The sequence below is a fragment of the Mobula hypostoma genome, chromosome 18, assembly GCF_963921235.1.
Source record: "Mobula hypostoma chromosome 18, sMobHyp1.1, whole genome shotgun sequence".
Classification (NCBI taxonomy): domain Eukaryota; kingdom Metazoa; phylum Chordata; class Chondrichthyes; order Myliobatiformes; family Myliobatidae; genus Mobula; species Mobula hypostoma.
This window is the reverse complement of record NC_086114.1, coordinates 34,176,501-34,191,309: the sequence shown is the minus strand read 5'-3', so window position 1 is coordinate 34,191,309 and position 14,809 is coordinate 34,176,501. Positions and strand designations below refer to the sequence as shown.

Genomic DNA, 14,809 nt, shown 5'->3' with positions numbered 1-14,809 from the left:
CAATTTGACTGTTATGACGGAGGTTTGGATGCTGATTTTGAAGTTGGTTAACTCTTCTTCAATTTGTGCTAGCCATTCATTGATTCAATTTAAAATTGTACATCGTTATCATTTGATGAAGGAGAGACTTTCTAAAATCTTTTCTAATGTTGATAGTTATTGTGATAGATGCAAAACTGAGGTAGCTACACTGACACATATGTTTTGGTCTTGTTCTATATTGGAACAGTTCTGGAAGTCAATTTTTTCAACAATTTCTAAAGCACTTAAAATTAATCTACAACCTAATAAATTAACTGTGCTTTTTGGAATAATTCCTCAAAATATTCATGGTATTTCTGTGTCTAACCAACATGTTATTGCATTTGTTACATTGATAGCTAGGAGGGCCATTTTGTTGAAGAGGAAGGATACATCAGCTCCCACTTTGTCACAATGGTTCTCTCAAGTGATGCTATGTTTTAGTTTGGAGAACATTAGAAGTCAAACCTTTGAACCTTTATTTGTTTTTGAGAAAAGATGGGGCTCATTTGCTCGTTATTATCGTTTGAGCTAATTGATAGATTTTTTCCACGATCTAATTGTAAATTTTTTGGTATATTTTCTTTTCTTGCTGGCGGTTTGGTGTTTATTTTTAGAAGCTTTTTGTATGACGCACGGCTCCGGGGTTGTACACCTAATGGGTTTTTTTTCTCACTTTTTCTGCTTAGTAAGTTTTTTTTGCTATCACAAATTTTTTTTCAATCTTTAAGATATGTCTTTTTTGAGACAATGTAAGTGCTGTTACTTCAGTGTACTCGTGTGATTTCCTTTTCTATAATATAACAATGAAAAGATTTGAAAAGAAAGAAATGCGGACTCCGTTCTAAACGTGGGTCCATGTCCATCACCATTTGTGCCAAGGGTTCCGACTTCCACCATTCCCTCACCGTTGGTAAACTCCCGGGATTTTCAAAATCGTCTGTTGCTTGCAGCATCTGAGAGATAGTTCATCATGTAAAAAAATACGCACGCCTTGAATGTGGATCAAACCTTGGACGAGTGGTTGAATCAGCGATGTTGTGTTAAGTGGCAGGAAACGCACTATTATGTTAGGATGAATGCTGTCCAAATGTTTAGGATGGACTGGTGCATTGTCAGGCAACAAAAGAACTTTAAAGGCAAGATTCTGTTCCTGGCAGTAGCGTCCCAGAGCTGTGTTACCTTCAGCTGATGCCGCACTGTTTATAATTTCCAACTTTTTTTCAAGTGTTAAAGCGGTTCTCTGCCACTCGGCTGATGGCCCAGGACATGACATCGGACGCTTAGGAGGCATGGTTAAATATTTCAAGTGCAAAGTTACTGCACCGTAGGTAAAACCAGCAAAAGTTTAAGATCGCGCATCCACACCTTGCCAAAACCAGTGCGAGAGTGGCGGGAGAGAGAGATTGTGAGGCGCGCGCACTTGACTTGTATTGGCGGGAAAGCGGTGCTTCTCATTCCAACAGTGAGACTGTGAAGCGTGCGCATGTGACTTGTATTGGCAGGAAGGCAGTGCTCCTCGCATAACTGTAAATTTTGGATGCATGTAACGAGACATTGGTAGAAATAGGTTCCTCGCATAACTGTGAATCCGCATAGTCTGAAGACGCATATAACGAGGATAGGGTGTATTATCACTGCAGCTGCCATGTTTTAGCCAAGCGATCTGCAAATAGAAAATTGGCTTGGGACATGCCCTAGCACATCTGATGGTCTTCCAACAGTTCATATTACAGAAAGCTTCTTCTATTATCTCTGAATATCATCAATGATTGTTAACATTAATGATTACACACCATTAAATTATTTTTAACAATTCATAATTACTTCATTAATGAGTTTATTTTTACGCATTTGCCTTATGTACGTTAATTGTATCAGGAAATAAAACATATAGGAGGCAGATGCCTGTGCTTGACTGGTCTCTCATTTGCTGCTCCCAGAGGAAGGTGCCTGCGTTTGACCGGTCTCTCTCCCTCCCTCTTCCTCTCTCTCTCTCGAACTTGATGCAGCCGGAGTCTTGGGTCTTGGGCAAGGTTTAATTGATGTGGTTTGTAGATTGAACCCTGCAGGTTATGTTATATGTGTTTCTGGTTCCTGGCTACTCCTCTAATTTATTGCTACTTTATGCGATTTTGATTGGGGCAGACTGGCTCTACTGCCTGTGGTCAACAAATGATGCAGCCCTAAATTGAACTGAACTGAACTGAAGTAAACATTCCTAGACTGCTTCAATTACTCTGTGGTTTGATGTTTTATATTCTATGTTTTCTGCTCAATTTTGCTGTTTGCGCAATTTGTTCTTTTTTTATATGTTGGCTGCTGATGTCTTCTTTGAAAAGGTTCCATAGTGTTTCTTTGTTTCGTGGCTGTCTGCCAGAAGATGTATCTCAGGTGTATTCTGCATACATACTTTAAGTACACTTTGAATTTCGAATCGATTAATCTTAGAATCAGAAAATAAAACATTTGGTTTTGTTTAAAATTTTACGGGAGATCAGGAACACATTCAAGAAAATATATCGGCCAATGTATTCAATGCATTGGCAATGCTGGTGTAGAGAGTGAAGGTCCAGATACACAGTGCACCTGGCTCTTCAACTTAGTGCAAGCATAAGCTGTTGTTGGGTCAGTTCTGCCCATTGGCAGACTGCAAAGTAATATGCAATTCCAACGCATTCTATTTCTTTGATGAATTGCTATCAACTAACCAGGGTAGTCCAGTGTCTCATAATGCATTAGTTCCTCCTAATTTAGTTGCCTGGTTCTGCTGTGTTTCAACTAGGCTGAGTTGGAATCTCTCAGCTGCTTCTATGTCAGAACATTCAAGCCCAAGTCCAAGTCTAGATGAGCATTCCAATACAGCACAGTTGGAGCAAGTACAGCAGTATTTTGGGTGAACCAATGAGGCTCTAGCTTTATTCCCATGCTCCTTTTGAACATAAGGATCTCACTGCCTACAAGGAATATCAGACCAGTCTTTATCAGTATTCTTTCCATGTTCAGCAAGTTCAACAAAAAAAACTGTTAATTCCACATTATCTTTTTGTAGGATTTTGTTAGTTCTAATTTTGCCTGCATAACATTGATTATTTTAAAAGACCTACCAAGCATGATGTGTCCCCTTGTCATCAGATAATGCTTCTTCAGTGGATGTACAATCCCTTCATATCTCTCCACAGCAATGCACAACATTGCTAGAATGCAGCTCGTGACAGCTGTAGTCTGAACAAAAGGAACCATCTTGCAGATGAAAGTCCCTAGAAATCATTTAAAATATTGGAAAATATTGACAGAATGACTATCCAATGGAGTTAATCTGGTTATTTTGATAAAAATTAAAACGCATGCACAAATACACAACACCCAGCCAAAAAGAGATACTCCACTCTTCCATACACCTTCAAAGTCTGCACATTTACTGCATCTCTCTAAAGAGGAAATCACAATGGAAATTATGCAGCAATGAATGTCAGATGGCTACAGACAAAGACATTCTGCAATGGTGCTTGTGTAACTCTGAGACAATTTCACAGTACATTGGTGACCATTTCTCAACTAATTCCTGATTTTTCCCTGACATGTAAAAATTTATTAGACTCCATCATTCCCCAGCTTCCAACCCTTCCCTTCCATAACTCTTTCATCTCCATTTCTGGTGATATTCACTAACACACAGAGTTAACATGACTAACAGCTCCATTCCATTCTCCTAGGTTTCTTATGCTTTTACAATTCAACTCTCCATAAGAATACTTCTTATATATTCTCCTTGCCCTATAATAGGGGTGTCTAAAACAAAGAGGGCATAGGTGGAGGGTAAAGGGTAAAAGGGGATCTGAAGAGGAATTTTTCACAGAGGATGTCTAATGATTTTAATACACATTAATTTTTAATTTTTGAAACAATATATACTTTTAATTATTTAAAACAATATCAACAATGACACTGATTATTGGCGAAACTCCCACCATAGACTTACCTCCACTCAAAAATTATAGAGCACTCTGAGACACAACACTTTAGCACAAATAAGAGAAAATCTACAGATGCTGGAAATCCGAGCAACACACACAAATGCTTGAGGAACTCAGCAGGTCACGCAGCATCTATGGAAAAAAAACAGTTGACATCTTGGGTTGAGACCCTGATGACGGGTCTTGGCCCAAAACATTGACTGTTTAAACTTTAGCACAATGCCACTCGAGCTGTAGTTGCTGCTCAGGTTGAAGAGGTTGGTCGACTATATCTGGCCCAAATAACTGAGTACTGGTGGGAACTGCTTGCAGCAAGTTCAAGAGGTAGCCTATGGCACAAGTCAACAGAGCTCAATTGGTTAAATATGGTTCCCCTTTCCTCATTTCTAGTTGCTTATCCAATACCTTTCAGAAATCAGAATCAGGTTTATCATCACTGCCATATCTCATGAAATTTGTTGTTTAGTGGCAGCAGCACAGTGCAAGACATAAAATCTACTACAAGTCACAGAAAGCAAATAAATAAATAGTGTTAAAGAGGAATAGTGGGGTAGTGTTCTTTTTAAATGGACTATTTAAAAATCTGATGGCAGAGGGGAGGAAGTTGTTCCTAAAAGATTGAGTGTGAGCCTTCAGGCTCCTGTACCTCCACCCCGATGGTAGTAAAAAGAAGAGGGCATATCCTGGATGGTGAGGTTTCTTAATGATTGATGCCTCCTTCTTGAGGCACAACCTCTTGACGATGGTGGGGAGGCTTATGCCATGATGCAGCTGGCATTTAACTCTCTGCAGTCCCTTGTGATCCTCCACACTGGAGACTCCAAACCATGCGGCGGTGCAACCAGAATCTATCTTTGTTTCTCAATAAGAGCCTACTTCACAGGGTTAATACAATCTGTTCCTGAGTGGGATCGTGACAGCTAGTTACACCTAAGTGACATTAAGAAGCACTGTGAGTCAAATATGCTGCAGGTCCGCAGTCCTACAAAAATAATAAAGAGCTTCTGCTGTGTCTCCTTTGGTCTCTAATGAAATCAAATAGACTAAAGTTGCCATTACTTCCTGTGTTGAAATTATATACACTCTGGCTCCAAGTAAGTATCTTGGTGAGATTAGAAAAGGATTCTTCTATGCTCCTGGTTATCTCTTGTGATTTGTCAGGGGTTTCAGAAAATGCCCCATGCATCCCGTACCTAATAAAATGGCCACTGAGCGTATGTTCAGCTGTAGCTCGTCCACTTCGAGGTTTGACATGTTGTGCATTCAGAGATGCTCTTCTGCACATCACTGTTGTAACATGAGATTATTTGAATTACTGTCACTCTCCTGTCAGCTCGAACCAGCCTGGCCATTCTCCTCAGACCGCTCTCATTAACAAGGGATTTTTGTCCACAGAACTGCTGCTCACTGGATGTTCTTCTTTCCATTTTTCGTACTATTCTCAGTAAGCTCTAGAGATTGTTGTACCCCAGTTTCTGAGACTTTAAATCACCCCGCCTGGTACCAACAATTATTGCACAATCAACGTGACATAGATCACATTTCTTCCCCATATTGATGTTTGGTCAGAACAACAACCAAACCTCTTGATCATATCAGCGTGCTTTTATGCATTAAGTTGCTGCCAAATATTTGGCTGATTAGATATTTGTATTAAAAAGCAAGTGTACAGGTGTACCTAATAAAGTGACCACTGGGTGTATGTTCCCTACCATAGTCATTTTCAGAGCCCTCTGAGGCAGTACTAGTGTGTGACCTCTGCCTCCAGGGTGTTAGGACACTGCCTTTCATTTGCCTCTGACAGAAGTGTAGCCCACTAAAGGCACCTGGCTCAATATGTAAAACATATCCCTCGAGTACAGATCATTCTGTCTTCAAGTTCTGTCCCCCCCACTCTGCTCCCTGAGCCTCAGCACAGGTGCCCCTCAAGGCTGTGTCCTGAGCCCCCTCCTTTACTCTCTGTATACCCATGACTGTGTTGCCACCCACAGCTCCAATCTGCTAATTAAATTTGCTAACGATACTACATTGATTGGCCTTATCTCAAATAATAATGAGGCAGCCTACAGAGAAGTGATCTCTCTGACACAGTGGTGCCAAGAAAACAACCTCTTTCTCAATGTCACAAAAACAAAGGAGCTGGTTGTGGACTACAGGAGGAATGGAGACAGGTTAACCCCTATTGACATCAATGGATCTGGGGTTGAGAGGGTGAACAGCTTTAAGTTCCTTGGCATACACATCACTGAGGATGTCACGTGGTCTGTACATACTGGCTGTGTGGTGAAAAAGGCACAACAGCGCCTCTTTCACCTCAGACAGTTGAAGAAGTTTGGTATGGGACCCAAATCCTAAGAACTTTCTACAGGGGCACAATTGAGAGCATCCTGACTGGCTGCATCACTGCCTGGTCTGGGAACTGTACCTCCCTTAATCGCAGGACTCTGCAAAGAGTGGTGCGGACAGCCCAGCATATCTGTAGTTGTGAACTTCTCACATTTCAGGACATTTACAGACAGGCGTATAAAAAGGGCCTGAAGGATCACTGGAGACCCAAGTTACCCCAACCACAAACTGTTCCAGCTGAAACCACCTGGGAAACAGTGCAGCAGCATAAAAACCAGGACCAACAGGCTCCTGGACAGCTCCTTTCACCAGGCCATCAAACTGATTAATTCACGCTGATACAATTGTATGTCAATGCTATGGTAACTGTCCTGTTGTACATACTATTTATTACAAATTACTATAAATTGCACATTTAAATGGACGTGTAACATAAAGATTTTTACTCCTCATGTAGGTGAAGGATATAAGTAACAAAGTCAATTCAATTCAACCTGCTGGCATGAACATTAATTTCTCAAACTTCCAGTTATTCCCCCCAACCTGCCCCCCAACTCCTTCTCCATCCCCTTTTCCCTCTCTCACCTCATCTCACCAATCACTTCCCAGCTCCTCATGTATGTGAAGGATGCAAGTAATAAAGTCAATTCAATTCAAGTTGCCATTTTCTGAGCTGGTGCTTTGCAGTTTCAGAAGCAAAGAAATGGTCACTTCCTCTTCAATTCCACTGGCTTCGCCAATAGTCCAAAACTTCCAAAAGTTCTGTCATCCCACACCAATATACCACCTCAAAACTATCATCCCGTTAAAACTAATCAATAGGCTTGAAGACCTAGGTCTCAATACTCCCTTATGCATTAGGTCCTTGATTTCATCACTTGCAGTCCTCAGTCAGTATGGATTGGGAACAAGATCTCCTCCACAATTTCCATCAGCACAGGTGCACCACAAGTCTATGTGCTTAGCTTCCTGCTTTCCTTGCTTTATACTCATGACTGTGAGGATAAACACAGCTCCAATGCCATATTTAAATTTGCTGGTGATACCACTACCATGGGCTGAATCAAAGGTACTGATGAATCAGCATGTAGGAGGGATGTTGAGAATCCTGCTGAGTGGTGCCATAAGAAAAACTTCTCACTCAATGTCAACAAGACCAAGGAGCTGATGATTGACATCAGGAGGAGAAAACCGGAGGTCCATAAACCAGTCTTCATCAAGGGATCAGAGGTGGAGAGGGTCAGCATCTTTTAAATTTTTGGTGTTATGATTTCCAGAGGATTTGTCCTGGGCCTAGTATGTGAATGCAATTATGAAGAAAACACAGCAGCACCTCCTTAGGAGTTTATGAAGATTTGGCATGACATCTAAAACTTAGACAAACTTCTATAGATGTGTGATGGAGAGTATGTTGACTGATTGCATTACAGCCTGGTACAGAAACACCAATGCTCTTAAATAGAAAATCCTACAAAAAGTAGTGGATATGGCCCAGTCCATCATGGGTAAACCCTCCCCAATATTGAACACATCTACATGAGTGCTGTCGCCAGACAGCAGCATCCATCACCAAGGGTCCCCACCGACCCCAGGCTATGTTCTCTTCTCACTGCTGCCATCAGAAAGAAGGTACAGGAGCCTCAGGACCCACACCACTACGTTCAGGAACAGTTATTACTCCTCTGCCATCAAGCTCGAAACAGAGGAGATAACTTCACTCGCCCCATCACTGAACTGTTCCCACAACCTATGGACTCGCTTTCAAAGACTCTTCATCTCCTACTCTCGATAGTTATTGCTTATTTATTTATTTATTATTATTTTCTCTTTTGTATTTGCACATTGATTATTTGTCTGTCCTGTTGGGTGCAGTCTTTCATTGATTCTATTGTGTTTCTTGAATTTACTGTGTATGTATGTCCACAAAAAAGCCAAATCTCAGTGTGTTTGTATATGGCGACATATATGTACTTCGATAATAAATTTACTTTGAACTTTGAACCTCTTTTCATACTTGCTAGTTGCAGGTCCACTAATAGCATTATGACTTTGACTGAGTTCACCACAGCAGATTGCAATCCAATTGATGAGTCTCTATCCAATTTTAGGTCCCGCAATACTGGCCCTTCTGGTGGTAAATTCCAGTTTTACAGCAGATTGTGCCACACGTCCCAGCTGATCAAGGTGTCTCATTGAGTCATGCAGCATAGAAACAAATATTTTAGACCAGTGAGTCGTCTCTGACCATCAGGCAGCCATTTTCATATATTCCATGTTACTCTCCCATTATCCTCATTAACTCACCCTAGACTCTCCCACTGAACTACTCTATTTACAAGAGAGGCAACTTACTGCTCCACTTTTCCAGGTCACTGGAGCTATGGAGAAGCAGCAGTACCAGCTGCACCACTGTGTCACCCAACAATCTGCAGTTGTTGTTCTCCATTCAAACGAATGGGTTCAATGATTGTGTGCCAGGCCTAACTGGCCACGGGTTTAGTACTGAGACTAATTTCCCAGCATAACTGTTCAGAAAACATGGAAATTCACATTCCATTTCTTGGCCCGGGGGAAGGCTCAGCACAGTCTTGTCAACTGTGGGAAGCAATTTAAGGACGTTCATATCAGGGGATGACAGATTTACAAAAGGTTACAGTACAGAAGGAGACCATCCAGACAACCAGCTCGTCTGTGTGGGCTGTGTTGAAGAGCTGCTCGTATTTCCCTCCTCTTTCTATAGTCTTGTAAATGCATTCGGTGCCCTATTTGACATCACTGTTGAATTTTCCATGACAATGGGTAAAAGATACATGAGAAACATTGTCCTTTTGAGTTTAAAAGGGGTAGGGAGTGAGCTCAGTATAAGTGCTGCTGATGGATGGTGTACTAGGAGAATGGGGAAACACAGAAACAAAAAGAAAAGCATGGGTAGACAATTCGGCCATTCCAGTCTGCATCTCCTTCCATATGATTATGGCTGCCATCCAGGTTTCTGCTTTCTTCCCCTGTCTCTCAATCTTATAAGCTCTAAGAACTACATCTAATTCATTTGTGAGTATATTTATTACTTTGGCCACAGCTGCTTTCTGTTGTAAGTAACTCCATGGGCTCATCACATTTCTGGTGAATGAACTTTTTACGTTGGTTCAGTTCCAAGAGATTGACCCTGAACCCTTTGGTTGTGGCTCCTGTTTCTGGTCTTCCCCACTAGTGGGAACATCCTTCCAAACAGTCCTTCAGGATGTTGTTTCATTGAGGTTCCCACCCATTCTTGGATCTAGCAAATTTATTGTTTAAATTACCTTAATTCTTTTCACTGCCATCCAAGAAATCATGGGAAAAAGCAGCCAAATTTATTTAAGAGGACATTGGCAAACTGACTCAGGTGAGTTTAAAAGGAGATGCGTCCAATAAGGGTAAAATGATTATCAGAAAAAGCAGCATGTATATTTATAGGGTAGGTGGTAAAAAGAGCAAAGGAAAGTGAAGCAAAAAACAAATTGCTGAAGGAAACCAGCAGGTCAGGTAACATTTGTAGATGTTTGAAGAATTTTTTTCAAAATGACAGCAACAGGACTCCATTAGACCCAAAGGAGCGCTGTGCAACATTTCCCCATATTTTGAGAAGAGCAAAAGAGTTCAAAGGTACAAGTGAACTTAAAAGTGCAACACACAGGGGACTAGAGAAAGCAGAGCTGCAAACCAGGACAGTTTAAAAGGAGACCTGTAGAGAGGGCGATATGAATTTACACTGTGGGAGATTGAGGGAGGTTAATATTAAGAAAGGAAAAGTGTTAAGGGGCCAGGCAGAATGGACAAAAGCTCCACTCAAATTTGTGAACAAGTATTTGCATGCCAGAAAGGATAAGCAATAGTGCAGGAGTCGTGATAATCAGAACATATCAGGAAGTTAGAAAAAAGGAAAATGATCAGATAAAATTAAAGCTTTTCTTTCTGGAGTTCACAACCTTCATAAGATGGATGAGTTGACAGCACAGATAAAAATAATCGGACGTGATCTGATAACAAATGGAGATACGATTGCAAGATAAATGAACCGGAGTGGGAAATGAATATTCCGATGTATTTGACATTTCAGGTAGATAGAACAGTAGAGTCACTCTGTTAACAAAGGAGAAGCACTGTACTTGTGAAGAAAGATATTGGCTCAGAAGTTCAAGATGTAGTATCAGTGTGGGAAGAGTTAAATAATAAGGATAGAAAATTACTGTTGGCAGTTGTACATAATCCCCCAGCAGTGGGACAGAATGTATGTCAGTTAGTAAAGGGGGATCATATGAAAGACATACAATAGTCGTGCAGAATGGAGATTAGACAGATCAAATTCTCAAGTCCAGTCTTGAGTTCATAGACTGTATTTGCGTTGATTTCTTAGAGCAACATGTTGACAACTAAAAAAGGAGTATTCTTATTATATCTGTCATTGTGTAAAGAGGTGTGAAAAATGAATGAATTCGTTAAGAATCCTCTGAAAAAGAGCGAATATTCAGTTTGAGAGTAGGAATCTGAACATTGACCCTAAACTTAATTAATTAATAACAGTTACAATGTTAAGATGGCTGAGATGCCTAATGTGGACAAGGCAAATAAATTGGTGATGTTAGGTCAGCAATTTAAGAAATGCAGGAGAAAGGCTTGATGTAAAGGATGCACCACCTGTGGCTATTCAAGGAGTTAAGGTTGGCATCAAGTTGAAAATGAAAGGCACACAGTATTGCAGAGGTTAGTGCCCTATTGCAGGATTGGGAATGTTTTGGAAGTAACAAAGGATGATTTAAATAATTGGAAAGAGCAAGAAGGTAGAGTATGAGGGTAACCAGCAAAAGTATAAAATCAAACAATTCTGCAAAGGAGGCATAAAAGGCTGTTGATGCTGGAATCTAGGACAAAAAGAAACATTGCTGGAAGAATTCTGCTCTTCGGGCAGCATCTCTGGAGGTGAAGAGTTGGCTGATATTTTAGGTTAAGACCATTAGGATTGCATCAGAGCTTTTGCAAAGTGTATAAAAGGGAAGAGATTGGCTGAAGTACGTATCAGTTCCTTAGTTATGAGGCTGTGATATTAACAATTCAAAGTAATTTGTTATCAAGATATGTGTGTGTGTGTGTGTGTGTGTGTGTGTGTGTGTGTGTGAGACCATGTACAACCCTTGCAGGCATACACAGTAAATCCAATAGTCTCAATGAAAGACTGCACTCAACAGGACAGACAAACAACCAATGTGCAAAAGACAACAAACTGTGCAAAGACAGAAGGACAGAAGGCACCGTTTGACAATGGAAAACAGGGAAATGACACAAATTCTGAATGATTATCTAGGATTAGTTTTCATCATGCAAGACACTAATGTTATCCCAGAATTATCATTAGACTCCTCAGCACCCACAAACTGGAGTGAAAACAAGGGATCCTCAACTTTGATGGATTGCCTAAGAAAAAGTTTGCTGTTATCTACCGAATTTCATGCATCCTGTAGTGGTCCCAGGTAACTGGAAAGCTACAGATGTAACACTAATATTCAAAAAAGGGCCATATTAGAACTCCAAAAACTACAGGTTAATTGGCCTAACAACTGATATTGAAAAAATGCTGAAATTTATTATTAAGATGATAACAACAGGTAATCACAAAGGGACTTCAATACATTCTAAATGGAGAGAGTGGACAGCCAATAGTAATGGTGCACATTGACAATAGCGACTAAGAGAAAGAAATGAAGTTCTGCAGGCTGAATGTGAAGATACTGAAGAGCAGGATCTCAAAATTAGAAATTTCTGCTTTAGTCTTATGTGACAATAAGAATAGAATTAGAATGAAATGGACAAATCACAAATTATTTAAAGCAGGGAGATTTGATAGATGTGTTTAATTCTGTTTAAGGTTTCAAATAGATTTTCTAATGGCTGAGTTTATATTAATTGACAAAAGAGCCTGAGCTGCATCATGGTCAGCACAGACATTGTGGGCCGAAGGGCCAGTTTCTGTATTGTATTGTTCTATAATTTTATGTGTGAGGGCAATTTGATGCATGTATTGCCTGATTGAGTGATAGATATAGATACGTCAAATGAGAATTTGTCACAATTTAGCTACTTAAGAAAAAGGCGAAAGGGTCTATTGGGATTTCTCCTTGACAGTGCGGATGGCCCAAGTGAACTGTAAACACAAAAGTCTGAAGAAGTGGAAGGATAGTGGCCAGAAGAAGAGAGAGGCTTCTGGGGAGCATCAGCACCAATGTTTCCTTTCCAGTCCTTTCTATGTTATAACTTGTTTTACAAACTAGATTGCAAGAATAAGTAAATTGAAAGAAATCGGCAAGACTTATTCAGCTACCATTATAACCTGGCAATCCACTTCAAGATGTAAGAACCTAGATTCAGAGGTGTAGCTGGCCTACACAAATGCAGTGTAAAATATCTAGCGTGAAGTATCTGAGAGATTTTTATGGCATTTTAGTTGCAAAAGATGCATAAAAGAGTCAGCAAGTGCTGCAATATAATTGATCTGAAATCAATACCAGTTCTGTTTTTGCTGTTGAATCCGTACTATTCAGAGATTATTGAGAAAGAGAAACTTACCTCCAATCCAGTTGATGAAGACGTTTTGCAGCAGGGTGAATGGAATGCAGAAGAAGGTGATGAACAGGTCGCTGACCGCCAGCGAACGGATAAGGATGCTGTAAACCGTTCGAGACTTTTCCCGTCTCACTGTGTACAGCACCAGGCTATTTCCAAAGAGAGCAAGTAGGAAAATCACACAATAGGTCACAGTAAGAGCTACCTTACTGGTGAACGGTAACTCAGGGACACGGATCAGCGGCTGCAATTTGTATGTCTGAATAAATTTTTCGCGAGAGATGTTATAAAAATCCAAGATCTGGTTCAGAATTTGGGGCGTAACATTAAAAGAGCGGAAATTTTTTAAGACTTTCATTTCTATTCTCCCCTCCTCCCTATAGTTGCAATTAGTCGGTCAGTAAGGACGGTCTCTTTTCACAGATAGCTTCCTTTAAAAGCGAAGACAGTTCAGGTTCTCGCCGGTAATCAAGACAAGTTCGACTTGGAAGGAAATGGTTACACACTTTTATACCTTCAGTCTGCGGATGCAGACGTAAACATGCGGTCACTTGCCTTCCCAGGTGCTGCACCCCATAAGGAAAAAGCATACCACGCGTGAGTGTTACCAACTGAAAATGTAATTCAGATATTCTCCGTATGGGTGACCATTGTTTTTATTGCTCTGTGTAGTAGGAAGATTGATCGCAATTGTTTTGAGGAAATGAATGACAGGTTTGCTCAAACTAAATTTCCCGCCAATTCCTCGGTGCTGTCTGTAAAAGTAAATATTTTACCAGCGCTTTCCCAAACTGAAAAATATTGACTTCCAGTTCATCCAACGCAGTTTGAATCAACGAGAAACGAAGGTCTGGTCTTAAAAAAAAAGTAAATAAAGTCAGTTATTAATTGTTAAAGCAAGACCTATCTTCAAGATGTTAAAACGTAAATATCAACCTGTCTCCCATAAGCTGTTTTTAACGAGAGCAGGTGCAGCAGTTAATGAATGCCCTTTCAAATTCGAGTCATAATTGAACTGAAATATTACATATGTAGAAAAGGTTGAACAGTTGGAGCTATTTTGTCCAGAAACGTTAAGACCAAACGATATTTACTATTTCATTTTCCAGCGTCTGCAATATTTTGGCCAGATTACAAACCCAGCACCCGAGTGCCCTCATTACCATCTCGGGTGACTTCAACCAGGTTACCATGGCTAGAACACTGCCCAACTTCACGCAGTATGTGAGCTGTACAACCAGAGGGGAGAGGACTCTGGATTTGATGTATGCTAACGTTAAGGATGCATACAGCTCCTCTCCCCTCCCCCTACTGGGAAGGTCAGATCACAACCTGGTGCACCTAAAACACTGCTACGTCCCTCTGGTGCAGAGTAAACCTGCAACCTTGAGGACAGTGAGGAAATGGTCGGAGAAGGCTTATGAGGCACTCCAGGGTTGTTTTGAGGTGACACACTGGCAGGCATTCTGTGAGCCACATGGAGAGGATATTGATGGGCTCACAGAGTGCATCACCGATTACATCAACTTCTGTGTGGACTGCAATGTTCCGACAAGAACCGTCCTTTGTTATTCAAATAACAAGCCATGGCTAACAAAGGACATTAAGGACATCCTGAACGCTAAAAAGAGGGCGTTTAGAGATGGAAATAGAGAGGAGCTGAGGGCAATACAGAGGGACCTGAAAGCCAGGATCAGGGAGGCTAAAGACAGGTACAGGAGGAAGCTTGAGTGGAAACTCCAGCAGAACAACATGAGAGAGGTCTGGAGGGGGATGAGGACCATCACTGGGTTCCGGCAAACTAGCAACAGAGGAGCTGAAGGCAGTGTGGACAGGGCCAATGAACTTAACCTGTTCTTTAACAGATT

General features: G+C 40.8%; 1 protein-coding gene across 1 annotated transcript in view; it reads right to left on the bottom strand.

The window, feature by feature from the left end:
- The window catches only part of LOC134358462 (pyroglutamylated RF-amide peptide receptor-like), a 33,091-nt gene extending 19,792 nt beyond the window's left edge, over positions 1-13,299 (bottom strand). The window contains exons 1-2 of the mRNA XM_063070702.1: positions 12,945-13,299; positions 3,129-3,281 (exon numbers count right to left, since the gene is read on the bottom strand). Coding sequence (XP_062926772.1) covers positions 3,129-3,281; positions 12,945-13,299 — 508 coding nt within the window. The remainder of the gene's footprint in view (positions 1-3,128; positions 3,282-12,944) is intronic.
- Between the last annotated feature and the right edge of the window lie 1,510 nt (positions 13,300-14,809).